At 46.7% G+C, this 18,878-nt stretch overlaps 1 protein-coding gene across 1 annotated transcript; it reads left to right on the top strand.

Moving 5' to 3' along the window:
- Positions 1–351: 351 nt before the first annotated feature.
- KCNS2 (potassium voltage-gated channel modifier subfamily S member 2) lies at positions 352–2,115 on the top strand. The gene has a single exon (XM_022584536.3). The coding sequence runs from the start codon at positions 446–448 to the stop codon at positions 1,877–1,879; it is 1,434 nt and encodes a 477-aa protein (XP_022440244.1). The 5' UTR covers positions 352–445; the 3' UTR covers positions 1,880–2,115.
- Positions 2,116–18,878: the final 16,763 nt, after the last annotated feature.

Below are 18,878 nucleotides of genomic sequence, written 5' to 3'. Positions count from 1 at the left end.
CTCGGCCCAGCCCGGCCGGTGCGCATCCCAGCTCTGGTCCCGCCTGTCTGCGGCGAGCGGGCGGGGGCGTCTCCTCGACCCGCCCACGGGCAAGGTCAGCTCGCAGCTCCCTGGGCTCTCAGAGCCGCTGGGGTGCGACCTCCGCCAGCGTAAAGGGACCGACAGAACCCCCAGGGTGGGCGTGGAAACGCGGCCATGCTAGTGGAAACATAGCCCCCACTCCAAGCCTTTCCTTGGGAGGGGGCCAAAACCCATAGAACCGGCTCCCCATCCCAGTGTCCTTCAGCACCCAGAGACCCGCTGGAGAGGACTGGGTTCGCCAGGGACGGATGGGGAAATAGAAAGAGGTGCCCGAGCCCTGAGCGCCCGGCGCTCACCCGACACGATTCCTTCGGCTTCCAGGTGTAGCGCCCCCGCGCGGCGCGGGCGGCTGGGCGTCTCCAATATGACTGGCCAGAGCCTGTGGGACCTGTCGGAGGCCAACGTCGAGGATGGAGAGATCCGCATCAACGTAGGCGGCTTTAAGAAGCGGCTGCGCTCGCACACGCTGCTGCGCTTCCCCGAGACGCGCCTGGGCCGCCTGCTGCTCTGCCACTCGCGCGAGGCCATTCTGGAGCTCTGCGACGACTATGACGACGTCCAGCGTGAGTTCTACTTTGACCGCAACCCCGAGCTCTTCCCCTACGTGCTACATTTCTACCACACCGGCAAGCTTCACGTCATGGCGGAGCTGTGCGTCTTCTCCTTCAGCCAGGAGATCGAGTACTGGGGCATCAACGAGTTCTTCATCGACTCCTGCTGCAGCTACAGCTACCACGGCCGCAAAGTGGAGCCCGAACAGGAGAAGTGGGACGAGCAGAGCGACCAGGAGAGCACCACGTCCTCCTTCGATGAGATCCTGGCCTTCTACAACGATGCATCCAAGTTCGATGGGCAGCCCCTGGGCAACTTCCGCAGACAGCTGTGGCTGGCGCTGGACAACCCCGGCTACTCGGTCCTGAGCAGGGTCTTCAGCGTCCTGTCCATCCTCGTGGTGTTGGGGTCCATCATCACCATGTGTCTCAATAGCCTGCCGGACTTCCAAATCCCTGACAGCCAGGGCAACCCTGGTGAGGACCCCAGGTTCGAAATCGTGGAGCACTTTGGCATCGCCTGGTTCACATTTGAGTTGATGGCCAGGTTTGCTGTGGCCCCTGACTTCCTCAAGTTTTTCAAGAATGCCCTAAACCTGATCGACCTCATGTCCATCGTCCCCTTTTACATCACTCTGGTGGTAAACCTGGTTGTGGAGAGCACACCTACCTTGGCCAACCTGGGCAGGGTGGCCCAGGTCCTCAGGCTGATGCGGATTTTCCGCATCTTAAAGCTGGCCAGACACTCCACTGGCCTCCGCTCCCTGGGGGCCACACTTAAATACAGCTACAAAGAAGTAGGGCTGCTTTTGCTCTACCTCTCTGTGGGGATTTCCATCTTCTCCGTAGTGGCCTACACTATCGAAAAGGAGGAGAATGAGGGCCTGGCCACCATCCCCGCTTGCTGGTGGTGGGCCACCGTCAGTATGACCACTGTAGGGTATGGGGATGTGGTCCCAGGGACCACGGCAGGGAAGCTGACCGCCTCTGCCTGCATCTTGGCGGGTATCCTAGTGGTGGTACTGCCCATCACCTTGATCTTCAATAAGTTCTCCCACTTTTACCGGCGCCAAAAGCAACTCGAGAGCGCCATGCGCAGCTGTGACTTTGGGGATGGAATGAAGGAGGTCCCTTCCGTCAACTTAAGGGACTACTACGCCCATAAAGTTAAATCCCTCATGGCGAGCCTGACGAGCATGAGCAGGAGCTCGCCAAGCGAACTAAGTTTAAATGATTCCCTGCATTAGCTGCGAGGGCTTGACCTCCTCAGACCCACATTGCTGAGCTGTTTCTTGTGCCTCTGGCACAGTCCAGGCACACTAGGGTTATGGTGTAAGGAGTATGCCCAGCCCCAAAGGGGAGAGATGCATGGGATATGCACCCCAGGTTGCTTTTACAGTATTTAGGATCATTTTTAGAGGGTGGTGTGTCTGACACCATGCCTTTGCACCTTTCAGTGAAATGACACTCACTGGTCTTTGCATCGCGGGCATAAAATGTTCACCTTTCTGCTGGATGAGTACCTAATTTCTCTGTTCATTGTGTTCTCTATTGTAGCGCTTGTGGCCCAGTACTGTCTCAGTTGTTTGTGCTCCTGTTTCTGAGGTTGTCGTGTGAGTTCTGTACCAAAAAGCCCCCACAAATATGTCCAGTGGAAACACATCTATGGGGTCAGCAAGGCTATGATGAGCTTTTGCTCACAGTCATGTAGAAACAAAATCTCAATTCTTTATCCAATGCTTTCATTTAGTTTTAATACCAAAACAAAGGGAATGTGAAGTTAAGTACACATGACTGATGCAAGTCTGTGAGTTGTTTTTGTAACTCTCTAGCCCTGTGGCTTGCATGGGTACCCTGCTCACTCTTAGAATGCTGTACACTGACGTTCATCTCTTAAATGTTGCTCTTTAGAGAATGTTATTTTGTTAATCATGTAGTGAAGATTGAAATCTTTACCAAGAACAGATGCATTAGGGACAGGGGCTTCAGCTAAACATAGGCCAAATCACAGGATGCTTGAAGACCTTTCAAAGTCAGCCCTCCGTCTTTTCTAGGGTGGTCGTAGAGACATTTATTTCTTGCTGAGGTTCCTGGTCTAGGTCATTTGAATAAACTTTGCTGTGTCTTAGATATTAGCATGTTTTTGAAATGTTTCCTTTTAAAGATGCTTAGAAATAAGATTGTATTGTCTTTATCAACTAAAAAGTTTACTGTTGTATTGTCTGAGGCAAACATTGTTGGGTTGCTATCAAGGGCAGTAGCTTAGAAAATTTTGTTGCCTGCTCTGAAAGCTTATAAAATGAGAACCCTTTTATTTCCAAGCAGAATTTACTTAGATAATTTTGCTTCTATGATATAGTATGTTACATATGATGCTCTAACTGCCCCAGAGTTCCTGGTATGACATGGAAACCTGGTGGTGTGGAAGTGTGTACTCAAAATATAGACAAATGGCTTATCCAGGATGGAAATATTATAGCTCTTATTTCCATTTCAGCTGCCTTTTCTTGGGGGAGGGTTGGTGGAGGCCAGGAGAAAGGAAGGAGTTGTAAAACAAAAAAACATTGTTACTTAATAAAATGTCATAAATAATTGTAGACTTCTTGAAAAGCTTGATGCTATTTAAAAGACCTTTAAACTTCTAAACTTGTGTTAAGGTTGAGAACTCTTTCCTTCTCCAGAATGCCCTCTCTCTTCTTCTTCAGTTAACCAGCACATAGCGTTTTGAAGGGTTAACCTGGACCCCTTAGTAAGGTAGTTCTCTGTTATATTCTAGGTAATCAGGTGGTTTTCCAGTTGGCTTCCATTGTTGTTCAGTCTTTGGAAAGGCTGCAGAATCCAGGGGTCTACATGCGGAGTTAGGCAGGCTTTTTATCTATGTCTTGGATCTTCCTTAAAAAGGTCCACTTTGTGTCTTAGTTGGTTGAAGGTAGTACATACTTCTTGGGGATGTGGTGAGGATCTTGTCAGAGGCTTTGTGTACTTGTAGTTGCCATGGCTACTACAGAGCGGGCCATTTGCACTAGTCACTTATGCCTTTAGGTCCCCAGTTCAAATCTTTCCATCAGACTGGAGCCTCACGGTGGGCAGGGAGGCAGCCACGTCCTAGTGCTACCTGGTCTACCGTCTACATTTGTTTCTCAGAAGCATCAGGAAAGGTGAGATGACTTAGGGGCAACCAACCACCAAGTCAGAAGGGCAGGGTTATTTCTCAGAATTTGCACATGTAGCACTTGGCTTTGGCTGATGTTTCCAGCACTGGAAGGCAGAGAATTTACGAAATAATCTCCAGCTGCACTGAGGCAGGTGATGGTACAAACTCGTGAGGACCGCTCAGTTTGCCAAGGCTGATGGTATTGGGTCACTGAGTGTGGTATCCATGGTCACTGACCATAAAGCTTGTGAAAAGTGGAAACAAGGAAGGAGGCTGAATAATTCAGTCACTCTCATGAGTATTCTTTTTAAACAGGCAGGTTTTTACCACCAAAACAGAGATACCTCTAGTGGTTACTTTTTGCAGATGTGAAAACTGGAAAACCTGACTTTTCATTTTGGTGATGACTTGCGTTTCTCTGGTGCCTTTCATTGGGGGAATCCCAAAGTACTTTAGAGACTGTCTTTTTAATATCTTTTGTACATATATATACTCGTATAAAATATTATTTTGCCCATCCTGGAATTTCAGTTACTTCCGAGCATGAGAATGTCCTAATAGCGTTAAGGACTCCAAGCAGTGGTTTCAGTTAAGAGGGAGAGAGAACAACCCAGCTGGCTTGAACACTGGAGTTAATTCCCACAGAGGATGGAGACAGAACTGTGATCCAGGGAGGAAGAACACTCCTCGCCCACAAAGTACGAACAAGGTACGCAGTTCACAAGCGCTCTCAGCTGGGCTTTGATTGACCTTGTTAGATAACGTCTTATGGAGCAGTTTCTTCTGGTCCCTGAAACTAATCGGTGCGGGGAAGGGGGGGTGGGGTCAGGTGAATTTTCTGCTCTGTTTCTGGAGTTAAGAACATAATTGTGAGGTGACATCTTTTGCCACCAGGCTGTCAGACTGACCTGTAAACCTCCTTTAGGGGGACCCAGTAAAAGCTTCAAATCACCTATGTCCAGCGGTGGGCTGGAGAGCAGCTTCACTCCCAACATTTGAAGGTTGTTCTTTTCGATGTCTTTGGGACAAATACATGGGCCGGGCTTTTCTGAAAAAATATGTGATGAGCATTTTGAAAGCGCTGGCTGGGAAGTGACACTGTGTCTTCTCTGCACAGATGCACACTGGTTATAGTTGGTGTTTTCTGCCAGCCCTCTGCATTTCCTGGGTTTGCTCCTGAGGAGGGGCATGTTATAATGCCAGGCTGATTTGTAGCTCCTAAGGTAGTAATTGGTATTTAATCCTTGGATTTGTTATTTCTACTTGGCTTAGTATTCAAATAATGGAACCACCTGCTAATTGTTGCCTCATTTCAAAGAAAATGACCTGTTACGTACTTTGGGAATAGCAGTGATCTGTACAGGCTGTGTGCTATCTACTTGAAGGCTTAACTGGTATTTCTTGTATGTTTTAACAGCATGACTTGTTACAGAGCTGTAATTTTAAAAATTGAGAACGCTGTATTTGCGCTGTCCGTTTTAACACTCATTAACACGCTACTCTGTGGGCATTGATGCAGCCCCGCAGAACCGTTCTGTGTGATGGCTGCACTTTACCCTCTGCGCCTTGACTCAGCAATGAGGAAGAACACTGACACACTCAGGACTCCAGCCTCAAGGAGAATGCAGATTAAATAGAACACAATTATTGACACTCCCTTAGGGCACTTCAGTTACACATGGAGTGGCAAACACAACAAGGGCGTTCGACATTGGGGACCAGATATCCTGAGAAAGGCTGGGCCTTTTTTTTTTTTTTTTTTTGCGGTACGCGGTCCTCTCACTGCCGTGGCCTCTCCCGTTGTGGAGCACAGGCTCCAGACGCACAGGCTCAGCAGCTGTGGCTCACGGGCCCAGCCGCTCCGCGGCATGTGGGATCTTCCCAGACCGGGGCACGAACCCGTGTCCCCTGCATTAGCAGGCGGACTCTCAACCACTGCGCCACCAGGGAAGCCCAGAGGTTCTGTTTTTACATCGAGATGAAGAACTGGTCAGGGCTTTAAGGATGATCTAATCCGACCTTCTCATTTTGCAGCAAGGGGATGTGAGGCTCAGAGAAGCCAAGCGAGGCACCTAAGATCACAGAGTTGAAGGCAAAACTGGGAGCAGACCCCAGTTAGCCCAGTGACCTTCCTAAGATTCATGTGGCCTTCGGAATGGCTCGTAGTCAATGTCGCTACTGGGTTAAGTAGGTGCTAAGGGCCAGTTCCCCCAGCAATAGTCACACCAAACCAGCCAGAACACTCAGGTTACCCAGGACCCAACTTGCTGCCACGGAGGCACCGTAGCAGCATGGAGCCTGGCAACCAGGCGGGGTGGGGTTGGCACCAGCAGGCGCATGTGGTGCTGAACCAGACTGTGTGGGCGGGGCAAACCCTGACAGGGGTGTCTGTTTCATGGGGGCTCCAAGAATTCATGACCATCCCTTCTACAGAGCACGCTGGTGGCTCTAGGTCCTGGTGAAAAAAGGGCTCCTAACTCTCTGTGCCTGCAAAGAATAACTAACAGCTCTTCCTTCCCAACAAAGGCTCAAAAAGCCCAGCCTTGGGCTTCCCTGGTGGCGCAGTGGTTGAGAGTCCGCCTGCCGATGCAGGGGACACGGGTTCGTGCCCCGGTCCAGGGGGATCCCACATGCCGCGGAGCGGCTGGGCCCGTGAGCCATGGCCGCTGAGCCTGCGCGTCCGGAGCCTGTGCTCCGCAACGGGAGAGGCCACAACAGTGAGAGGCCCGCATACCGCAAAAAAAAAAAGCAACAGAACCTCTGCATGCCTCCACCCCACCATGCCCCTTGTAGCCTTGAGCAGAACCCAACAGCCTTCACTTATTTTTAAGCGGAGCAGAGGGGCTGCTCACCAACAACCTTCTATTTGCTTTCATCTCTCTCCTCAAAAGCCAAACCACAACAGATGACAGTTTCAGGGACAACGATATCAGAGACATGCTTGGGCTGGTGTCTGTGTCAGGGAAATAGAGGTTTAAAATAATCAATGCGTGTCTCCTTTGGGCTTTAGGCTAGTGACACCTAATCCAAATTCCTGCTATTAAAAAGCATCAGAGAGGAAAATCCCATTGATTCCATTTGGCTAACTCTTCGCCCATTTATGTTTGCTCCCTCTGTGAAGCCCTGTAGATCCCTCACCCATTCCCACGAGGGCCCCTAAGTGGACAAGGACAGGTGGAGCACCCACAGCCCACACTTGGTCCTAACTGAGGGGCAGTGGCATCTGTGGGTTCTCTCTTCCATGTAACCTTCAGAAGCGCGTGGCAACAACCTGCCGCCCGTCTCGTGGCGGCTGAGGAGGGGAATGACGTGCAGCACGGGGAGAGGGCACTCGCGGTCCCCACAGCCCCGGTGGCCCCACCACGCGGGCCACAGCGCGTCTTCTCCAGCAGGGCTATAAGTGGATGTTCAGGGATATTTTGGGGGCCAGGATCCCTTGCATCTTAAAAGGAGAACACAAACATCTCCTTGAAGGAAGGACTTAAATGCTGAGCTCACATGGTTATTACTTTCTCTTATTTTTAGGAGAACTTTTAACCAACGTTTCTACCCAAGGCCCTTATCTGGGTGTTAGATTCAGTTAATACTGTAGATCTGAAAACCGGAAGCGTGTTCCTCCTTCTGTGACCTAGTTTGTCAATATCACCATCCTCCTGGCGAAATTCTCCAAAGCGGATGACTTTGCCTGAAGGTAACAAGCTGATGCTTTCAGAAGAACGTAGGCACAAACAAGGTCTCAAAGATGTGGTCGAGAGGAAGGAGATATAACAGGGGAGGAAAAGAGGGCAGGAGTGCCCAGCAGCTGGTGCATGTCCTGCAGAAGGAAGAAGGGATAGGAAGAAGCCAGGGAAAAGGAAAAACAAATGAAGGTACAGAAGGAGAGAGTGAATAAAAGAAAAGGCAGAGAGGAAAGTAGGGAGAGAGCCATCAGTTAGGGAGACAAGAAGCTATGTTTAACACAGTTCTTTCAGGCCTTCCATTGAATTCATTTTGTTTCCAGTCAACACGACATGCTCTGAGCCCAACGGTGGCCTCCTGCGGGGTAACTATAGCTGGAGTCAACTCTCACCCGCCCCCCCGGCACCTCCCCTCCCCTCCCCTCCCCACCAAAGGGGTTCACGATCTGGTGGAATAGAGATACGGACAACTACTAAAAGCCTTTTGCATGAAGAGGGCATTGAGGACACAAGGAAAGGAGGCACAAATATTTCCTCTTGAAGATGGGACTTCTGGGTTACAAATAGAAAGAGGACCAGACGTCGGCCAGACAGAGGTGGTGGTAGGGGTCTGGAATAGAGAGATGGAGGGAAGGGAAAGGGAGGAAACTTCCACACACAGGGACCCGCACCAGCAAAGATGAAGAGACCCGCCCCCGGGCCAGCATGTGTGAGACACATGTGAATCAGTGTGGTGTAAAAACAGTCCACAGCAAAGCCACCAAAAGACCCTGGGTGTCATTCTTTTGTCACTGGGTTGGGGTACCCTGACCAGTTAATCCTGTCAGAATGGAACTCTGGCAGCAGCTTGGAGGCTTGGGAGGGGCCAGGAGACCTACTTGAGGTCACTGCCAGCTAAGAAGGGAGGGAGCTGGAGAGGAAGGGGCAGAGTGGATTGCCAAGGAGGTCAACCCCACAGGACTCCGCCAACCACTGGATGTGGGGAAGAGAGATGGAGGGCTGCGGTGGCTTCTGGGCGGATGGGTGGATGACGGTGCCACCAAGAGAGGCAGGGAATACTTGGGTGCATCCCGAGGTTGAGTCGTGTTGCCTGGGTGACACACAGATGGAGGTGTGCAGAGGGCAGAGGAAAGCCTGGGACGGGACTTCTTAGCTGAGAGATGGAAGTTGAGGCCATGGGTGAGATTACCCAGGAAGTGCACAGAGAGAAACAGAAGAAAGAAAAGCTCCCTGCGGAAGACCAGCATCCGAGGGGCAGCCACAGGGATGATGAGGTCCAAGGCCTTGCCTTTCTCTGCTGGCTTATTATAGCTGGCATCCTATCTCTTTCCTTTCGCCTGAGGAAACCCCAGAGGGTAAACGCTACTAATGGCCTCAGCTTTCCTCCTCATCCACTTCCTTATTTTATCTCTGTGCTCGGCTTCTGTGCCTATCACTCTTTCCAAACTGCTCTCTTGAAGACCGCCAGGTGCTTTCCTAATCGCTAAGCCACGGCCCCTCGTCAGCTCCCCCAGAGTCTTTGACTCCATAGACCAACCTCTCGGTCCTTTGCCCTCCCTCCTCTCTGATTTTTGGACCCTGCATTGCTGGCTCTCCGGGCTCTGCCTCTCTCTCTCATTTCCCCACTGGATCTTCATCATGCCTGTCCCCCAAATTGCTGTTCTGTAAGCTGTAGCCTCAACTAGTGTGCAGACGACCCACGTGTCAACTTGCCTGACTTCCAGCCCCCATGCACGTTACCTGTGTGTGTTTGGAAGTCACCATGTCTAACCCCATGTAGTCACCCCCGAGCTTCCTCTTCCTCCTGCCTTCTCCTTCACATCTGTCAATGGACCCTCCGTGCTCTGGGCCACTCACATTGAGATTTCAGTCATCTGTGAATCCTCTCCATTGATTTAGTTATTCACTCACCATAGCAAAACACTTCTTGACAGCTGACTAATTGCCAAGCACGATGTTAGAGGTGAGGGCAATACTCCTCTGGTATTGCTCCCAGCCCTTCAGCAGTGTAGACTTTACAGCCACTTTATTGTGCATTGGAATCATCTGGGGAGCTTTTAATGCTGTAGATACCTGGGCATCACTCCATCTACAAAATCAGACTCTTAGGAGTGGGCCCCAGGAATTGGTACTCTTAAGCTCCCAGCTGATTTTGATGCAAGTGGTTTTCAGACCCCACGTGGAGAAACACCAGCTCAGGGTCTCAGGGGTACCCCTTACAGTCCTCTCACTGTCCCGCTGTCATTCCCATACCCACTAGGACAACAGGTTTTATCAGTGCTTTCTTCACAGGATCTCACACATTGGGCCCTTGGTATACATTCTAAAGGCTCCCACCCCACTTCAGTCCTTGTTAACTCATGTTTTGTTAATTTCCAACAGACTCATGCCCATCCCCCTCCAATCCATCCTTTTCTGCAACCCCCTACCAGGCTCATCTTTCCCCTTCCTGTATCTTAGACCTACTGGGACTTCTCTGGCTACTGCTCTTGCTTATGTTCAAAATAAGCACCATACATATAAAGGGTCACAGCCGAGGAGGTGAAAAACCTGCATGGGCCCATTAAGGCTCTAGACAGAGAAAAGGGCCCATTTAGGAAGGAGCTGCCTTTCAATGGGACAACCAGGGGCAGGTGATAGAGACATAAGAGATTTGTAACAAGGGACACAAAAGCTGACAGCACGAAGGGCCTGAGTGTTAGACAACCAGTCTCCCAACCTGTCCAGGGATGGCCAATCCTGAGTCCTAGAATATTGGTCTCCCAAAGACGCTGGTGGGTGTGTCCAGCACAGAGTCGTCCCTGACATGCAGGGATACGGTGTGAGGCAGGCACACTGGGGGAATATGGTAGAAACAGAATTGGGGTTCATGGGCGGTGAGGAGGTCTCCACTCAAAACTCTTTTCATCATCACCTACAGACATTTAAAGGCTTCTGAGCTATTTTCAGACCTACTATGAAAAGAACTGAGGTGTTATCAGTCAGGCACCCATCTAACCATTTCCTAAGAGGAGAGCCGGGATGAGTCACTTCGGATCTGTCAGCTTTGTATCGATCTTTCTGGCAAATTGTCTGGGTCTGCCAGGGCCGACTCTGCTGGGAACAGTTGAATTGTAACCCACCGCGTTCAGGGTCAGTTATCACAAAGGTCACCATCACGGGGTTGCAGCCTGCAGCTCTTTTTTGTGGAACACGTGGGAGGAGAGGAGGGAAACCTCAACGCACAAAACCAAGGGTGTCCCCGGGCTTTCCCATTGTTTTCCCATAAGCTTTACTTATGCCTCTCCCAGGTTTGAGATTTGAGGACTGCTTTTGGAATGAGGTGCTGCTGGGAACCAGTGGAACCCCAGAAGTCATTCTGGGTTCTTTCTCTACAGCAGGTGAAGCTGCTGTCTTCCACTCTGCCCTTCACCCTACCCTGGAACCTAGGAGCCCAGAGTTGAGGCGTTTAAATACATTTGCCAGTTTTAACACATGAGCTCCCTGATGATTCAGTAGTCTCCCCATCTTTTAAAAAGCACTCTCATGTTAAAAAGGTAAAAAATAAAATTCCAGTCGAACCAAACTATCCCACCGCCCCTCACCTTTACCTGTGCTCCCTCCGCCCATGGGAATATGTAAATGTGTGTCACAGGTTTAGGACTAGCAAGACGCTCTGAGTCCTGATGTTCAGGGCCTCATTTGTGCTGAGATTTCAGGGATGGGCTTGATGCCTGGAAACTGCAATGTGCAGATGTCACATGTCCAGAAAGACTGGGGAGCCGGCCTCAGCAAAAATTGCCAGGAGGGGTACCAAGAATCAGAATTAAATCAACTGAGAGCCATCATTTCGCTGGGAGCCAAGCTCCTTGGCAAGCCCTGTGCTGAGTGGTATGGCTATAACTTCTCCATGTGCCCCCGGTCCCCAATACTGTCACATGTGCCATCGGGTGAAAAGGTACCTCACATGGCCCCTCAGCAGCACAGAGAGGAGTACACATGTGTATGTGTATGCATGTCTGTCTATGTGCACACGTGGGTCTCTGAATTCGTGTGTGTGTCTGTGTGTCCATGTGCCTGTGTGTATGTATGTGGGTGTGTTTGTGCCTATGTGAATGGGGGGGGAAATGACAGGGGGCAGTCTTACCCTTTAAGAGAAAAGAGGCGGCAACAGCTGCGCTCCAGGGCTCCCACTAGATGTTACTTCCATAGAGAGGCTTTCTCTGCACTCGCCCCAATTTAAATGAGACCTTTCTACCACCCAGTGTCTCTGCCTTATGTCTCACAGCATTCAGTACTTTTCCATCTGAGCTCTTATTGGGATTTGTCACTTTTATTTATTGGGTGATGTCTGTCACCCCACTCATAGGGAGCTCAGAGGGCGGGGATATTTGTCTGCAGTGCTCAACACAGTGTCTGGCACGGAGCGAGTGCTAACAAATCATAAATGAAGCCAGGGAAGGGGGCCAGCTAAACTATGGGGTTCAGGCCTTCTCACTGGGAGTGATGCTGGATAAATAGCAGGTCCCTGGGGAGTCTAACTGAGCTGCTGTATAACTGAACTGAGGGTTTGGAGGCCTTCGTAAAGGGGTTTCATTGTGCGGCCATCCTTAGCGAAGCCTCCCAGGCTGGAGACCTGTGACATGCTGGTCAGGCAGTGCCACCGTCAAGGTTGGAAGGGACAGCCTCCCTGAGATGTGTGTTTCTAAATGAGCTCCAGAACCCAGGAAGGGCTGCCAAGACATTCCCATCGGAGAATGACTAATGCGTGAAGCAGTCTGCAGGGGAATAATGTCACCGTGGACCAATGCACAGGCACCTCATTCCTCTGTGGTAGCACCCACTGACACCGCCCGTATGGCCAGGCTTGAGAGCAGAGAGCACCGGCTGTGCCAGCGGTTGGGATGGATCGCTTTGTACTTACTGGTCAGAGGAACGGTCTTGACACTGTTTCACTGCTGATCCTCCAGCACAAACCAAAAACTGAACCTGAGCCCTTCGTTTAGCTGTCTCTCCCTTATGGCTAGCTAAGCAAAACGCGCCTGCGCACTGTCTGGGCCCTGCCGCTCACTGGCTGGAACGCTGATGAAGCTGGTGGGGTGTGTCCCGGTACTGGAAGCGGAACTTCCGAGGGGAACTTGTTTGCCCGCACGCCGTGAGATGTTGGGTACTGCAGGGCGCCTCTCTGGCTTCAGAAAAGAGATGACGTCTGAGCTAGGACTTACAGCATGAGGAGGGGCGTCAGAGTGAAGAACATGTGCCCAGGTTCCTGGGAGGCAGGACTCAGAAGGTACAGAAGCAGCCAGCATCACACCCTCTCCACTGGGCCCCGACAGAACTAAGAGGGCTGAGGGGATAGGACAGGAGGCTGCTTCAGCATCCACGCAGAGATGGATGGATGGTGGGGTCCTGCGGAGGAATCCAGATGTGCACGTGGGAGGCCGTGGCCAGGAGGCTCTGAGAGCCCTGAGCAAATGTGGGGCTTTCCGTTTCTGCCAAGATCCTAGGCTGGCAGTCTTAAAGGCAGATTGATTCCATATTCAGTTGAATGAATTAATTAATATTATGTAAAATATGTGTAACATAAAATTTACCATGTTGAAGCCACACAACTCAGATTAGATTGGGACTCGAACCCAGTTGCACCTCAGATGGGACTTGAACCCACTGTCTTTTAATTAGAATCTCACACCTGGTCTCAGGATTTAATGAAGCTCAGTTTCTTTGTGTCTCAGAGCAGAAGGAATTAAGCAAGAGGCAAAGTGATAGGTAAGAAGTAGATTTATTGAGAGAAATGCACATTCCACAGACAGACTGCGGTCAGTTTCAAAAGGCGAGAAACATGGGGTGGTTAGTTTTTATGGGCTGGGTAATTAAATAGGCTAATGAGTGGGAGGATTATTCCAACTATTTCAGGAAGGGGCAGGAATTGGGGAAGTTTCTAGGAATTGGGGCACCGCCCACTTTTTGGCCTTTTACTGTTGGCCTCTGAACTCTCTTGGCACCTGTGGGTGTGTCGTTTAGCACATGCTAATGTATTGCAGTGAGTGTATAATGGGGCCCAATGTCTGCAGGAAGTCAAACCTCCTGCCACCTTGGGCCTAACTGGTTCTAACCAGTTTTTGTCATATCCAGAAAGGCTATGTCATTCTTTTAAACGTTGTGCCCCTTCCCTCCTGTCTCACTTTTAGGCGTACAGCTCAGTGGCATTAAGTACATTCACATTGTTTTGCAACCATCACCACTGTCCATCTCCAGAACTTTTTTCATCTTGCGAAACAAAAACTCTGCATCCACTAAGCAGTAACTCCCCATTCCCCCTTCTACCCACACCCCTGCCCCTGGTCCATATTCAGTTTTATTACACATGCATGTGGGGAGGGGAGGAGGAGGGACACGCCCCCCCAGGGTTCAGTGGAAAAAACCTACATCAATCTGTGTTAAAATTCTAGGTCAGACATTTCCTAGCTGTGAGAACTTGTTTAAGTAACATCTTTTGATCATTTACTTGTCTTCTCAGCTAAAATATAAGGATCAGGGTGACGTTTATGATGTTAATAGCTAGCACTCACTAAACATTGTTCCGAGAACTTGACATGTATTCATGTATTTAATTTTCCCAACAACCTTATAAAATAGGTTCTAATATTATTTTCATTTTGTAGATTAGGATACTAAAGCAGAGAGGAGTTAAATAACTAAGCAGCCCAAGGCCACATACCTTGTAGAGAGGGTCTATTTTTTTTTTTTAATTCTATGCTTATATCTCCCATCCCACCTTCACCATTGAGATCCATATGCATTTATAGAAGCTCTGCATATCCATATGCGGAAGCTCCACCTGCATGGCTAATAGGCATCAAATCCTAACAAGGCCAGAACAGGATCCTTGATTTTCCCTGCCCTCCAGTGGGTTTCTTCTCTAACCTCCTGTTTCAGAAAATGGCACCATTATTCCCTTAGTTGCTCAAGCCAAAACCCTTCAGCAAGTCAACCCATCAGTAAGTCTTGTTTATTCCTAAAGATGCCTATATCTACCTTTTTCTGGCCATCTCCTCTGCTGTCATGCCACCATGATCTCTCACCTGAACAATTGCAACAGAATTTGAACTGGCATCTCTACTTTCTTGCTTGCCCCCTACATGCCTTCCCATTGCCACAGATGAAATTTGTGAACGTCTTTAAGATTGAGGACTTTGGAGTCAGACAGATGTGGGATTGCAGGATCATATGGTAGCTCTATTTTTAGTTTTTAAAGGAACCTCCATACTGTTCTCCATAGTGGCTGTACCAATTTACATTCCCACCAACAGTGTAGAAGGGTTCCCTTTTCACCACACCCTCTCCAGCATTTATTGTTTGTAGACTTTTTGATTATGGCCATTCTGATTGGTGTGAGGTGATACCTCATTGTACTTTTGATTTGCATTTTTCTAACAATTAGTGATGTTGAACATCTTTTCATGTGTTTTTTGGCCATCTGTATGTCTTCTTTGGAAAAATGTCTATTTAGATCTTCGGCCAATTTTTTTAATTGGGTTGTTGTTTTCTTGTTTTGTTTTGATTTGTTTTGTTTTTTGATATTGAGCTGCATGAGCTGTTTGTATATTTTGGCAATTAATCCTTTATCAGACACATTGTTTGCAAATATTTTCTCCTATTCTGTGGGTTGTCTTATCATTTTGTTTATGGTTTCCTTTGCTGTACAAAAGCTTTTAAGTTTAATTAGGTCCCATTTGTTTATTTTTGTTTTTATTTGCATCACTCTAGGAGGCAGATCCAAAAAGATATTCCTGCGATTTATGTCAAAGACTGTCCTGCCTATGTTTTCCTCTAAGAGTTTTATAGTATCTGGTCTTCCATTAATTCTTTAATCCATTTTGAGTTTATTTTGTGTATGGTGTTAGAGAACGTTCTAATTTAATTCTTTTACGTTTAACTGTCCAGTTTTCTCAGCACCACTTATTGAAGACACTATCCTTCCCCCATTTTATATTCTTGCCTCCTTTGTCAGAGATTAATTGACCATAGGTGTGTGGGTTTATTTCTGGGCTTTCTGTCCTGTTCCATTGATCTATAAGTCTGTCCTTGTGCCAGTACCATACTCTTTTGATTACTGTAGCTTTACAGATAGTCTGAAGTCAGGGAGTCTGATTCCTCCAGCTCCGTTTTTCCTTCTCAAGATTGCTTTGGCTATTAGGGGTCTTTTGTGTTTCAATACAGAGATTAAGATTTTTTGTTCTAGATCTGTGAAAAATGCCATTGGTAATTTGATAGGGATTGCACTGACTCTGTAGATTGCTTTGGGTAGTATAGTCAGTTTGATAATATTGATTCTCCTAATCCAAGAGCATGGTATATCTTTCCATCTGTGTCATGTTCGATTTCTTTCATCAGTGTCTCATAGTTTTTGGAGTACAGGTCTTTTGCCTCCTTAGGTATGTTTATTCCTAGGTATTTAATTCTTTTTGATGTGATGGTAAATGGGATTATTTCCTTAATTTCTCTTTCTGATCTTTCATTGTTAGTGTGTAGCAATACAACAGGTTTCTGTCTATTAATTTTGTATCCTGCACTTTTACCAGATTCATTGATGAGCTCTAGTAGTTTTTTGGTAGCATCTTTAGGGTTTTCTATGTATAGTGTCATGTCATCTGCAAACAGTAACAGTTTTACTTCTTCTTTTCCAACTTGTATTCCTTTTATTTCTTTTTCTTCTCTAATTGCCATGGCTAGGACTTCCAAAACTATGTTGAATAATAGTGGTGAGAGTGGACAACCTTGTCTTGTTCCTGATCTTACAGGAAATTCTTTCAGTTTTTCACCATCGAGAATGATGTTTGCTGTGGATTTGTGGTGTATGGCCTTTATCATGTTGAGGTAGTTTTCCTCTATGCCCACTTTCTGGAGAGTTTTTATCATAATTGGGTGTTGAATTTTATCAAAAGCTTTTTCTGCATCTATCAAGATGATCATATGGTTTTCATTCTTCAGTTTGTTGATGTGGTGTGTCACACTAATTGATTTGCAGATATTGAAAAATACTTGCATCCCTGGAATAAATCCCACTTGATCATGGTGTATGATCCTTTTAATGTATTGCAGTCAGTTTTCTAGTAGTTTGTTGAGGACTTTTATGTCTATGTTCATCAGTGATACTGGCCTGCAATTTTCTTTTCTTTGTGTGATATCTTTGGCTGGTTTGGGTATCAGGGTGATGATGGCTTCATAGAACGAGTTTGGGAGTGTTCCTTCCTCTGCAATTTTTTGAAATAGTTTCAGAAGGGTAGGTGTTAACTCATCTCTAAATGTTTGATAGAATTTGCCTGTGAAGTCATCTCGTCCTAGACTTCGGTTCGTTGGGAATTTTTTAATCACAGTTCAATTTCAGTACTTGTGATTGGTCTGTTCATATTTTCTATTTCTTCCTGGTTCAGTCTTGAGAGATTGTACCTTACTAGGAATTTGTCCATTTCTTCTAGGTTGTCCAATTTATTGGCATAGAGTTGCTCATAGTAATCTCTTATGATCCCTTATATTTCTGCAGTGTCAGTTCTAACTTCTATTTTTTCATTTCTAATTTTATTGATTTGAGCCCTCTTCCTGTTTTTCTTGATGAATCTGGATAAAGGTTTATCAATTTTGTTTATCTTTTCAGAGAGCCAGCTTTTAGTTTCATCGATCTTTTCTATTGTTTTCTTCATCTCTATTTCATTTATTTCTGCTCTGATATTTATGATTTCTTTCTTTCTACTAACTTTGGGTTTTATTTGTTCTTCTTTCTCTAGTTGCTTTAGGGGTAAGGTCAGTTTGTTTATTTGAGATCCTTCTTGTTTCCTGAGGTAAGATTGTATTGCTATAAACTTCCCTCTTAAAACTGCTTTTGCTACATCCCATAGGTTTTGGATCATCATGTTTTCATTGTCATTTGTCTCTAGATATTTTTGAATTTTCTCTTTGGTTTCTTCAGTGATCCATTGGTTGTTTAGTAGCATATTGTTTAGCCCCCACGTTTTTGTGTTTTTTACAGTTTTTTTCTTGTAGTTTTCTTCTAATCTCATAGCATTGTGGTTGGAAAAGATGTTTGATATGATTTGAATTTTCTTAAATTTACTGAGGCTTGCTTTATGGCCCAGCATGTGATCTAGCCTGGAGAATGTTTCGTGTTCACTTGAAAAGAATGTGTATTCTGGTGCTTTAAGATGGAATACTCTCTAAATATCAATTAAGCCCATCTGCTCTAATGTGTCATTTAAGACCTGTGTTTCCTTATTGATTTTCTGTCTGGATGATCTATCTGTTGATGTAAGTGGGGTGTTAAAGTCCCCTACTATTATTGTGTTACTGTTGATTTCTCTTTTTATTGCTGTTAGCATTTGCCTTATATATTGAGGTGCTCCTATGTTGTGTGCATATATATTTACAATTGTTATATCCTCTTCTTGGGTTGATCCCTTGATTGTTATGTAGTGCTCTTCTTTGTCTCTTGTAACAGTCTTTATTTTAAAGTCTATTTTGTCTGATATGAGTATTGCTACTGAAGCTTTCCTTGGATTTCCATTTGTGTGGAATACCTTTTTCCATCCCCTCACTTTTAGTCTGTATGTGTCCCTAGATCTGAAGTGGGTTTCTTGTAGACAGCATATATATGGGTCCTGTTTTTGTATCCATTCAGCCAGTCTATGTCTTTTGTTTGGAGCATTTAATCCATTTACCGATATGTATGTTCTTATTGCCATTTTGTTAATTGTTTTGGATTTTTTTTTGGTAGGTCTTTTTTCTTCTCTTCTTCTTTTGTTCTCTTCTCTTGTGATTTGATGACTGTCTTGAGTGTTGTGTTTGAATTGCTTTCTTTTGTGTGTGTGTGTGTGTGTGTGTGTCTATTGTAGATTTTTGGTTTGTGGTTCCCATAAGGTTTTGATGTCACAGTTTCTCTCTCTCTATATATATACAAGATTGTTTTAATTTCAAATGCATTTCCAATATCCTGCATTTTTACTGTCCTCTTCTCACAATTGCTGGTTTTGATATCATATTTTTGTGTGGATGGTTTCCTACCTTTGCTGTATGTTTGCCTTTACTGGTGCACTTTCCCATTTGTAATTTTCTTGTTTCTCGTTGTGGCCTTTTCTTTTCCTCCTAGAGAAGACCCTTTAGCATTTCTTGTAAAGCTGGTTTGGTGGTACTAAATGCTTTTAGCTTTTGCTTGTCTATGAAGCCTTTGAATTTTCTGTTGAATCTGAGCAAGAGCCTTGCTGGGTAGAGTATTCTTGGTTGTAGGGTTTTCCCTTTCATCACTTCAAATACATCATTCCACTCCTTTCTGGCCTGCAGAGTTTCTGCTGAAAAATCAGCTGATAACCTTATGGGGATTCCCTTGTACGTTATTTGTTGCTTTTCCCTTGTTGCTTTTAATATTTTCTCTGTCTTTAATTT

The sequence above is a fragment of the Delphinapterus leucas genome, chromosome 17, assembly GCF_059928025.1.
Source record: "Delphinapterus leucas isolate spDelLeu-1000000601 "Yukka" chromosome 17, BTC_Dleu_Yukka2, whole genome shotgun sequence".
Taxonomy (NCBI): domain Eukaryota; kingdom Metazoa; phylum Chordata; class Mammalia; order Artiodactyla; family Monodontidae; genus Delphinapterus; species Delphinapterus leucas.
This window is presented reverse-complemented; position numbering and strand designations above follow the sequence as displayed.

Bases quoted from the DNA above. Each gene is read 5' to 3' on its own strand.
- KCNS2 (XM_022584536.3), top strand. From the start codon at position 446: ATGACTGGCCAGAGCCTGTGGGACCTGTCGGAGGCCAACGTCGAGGAT.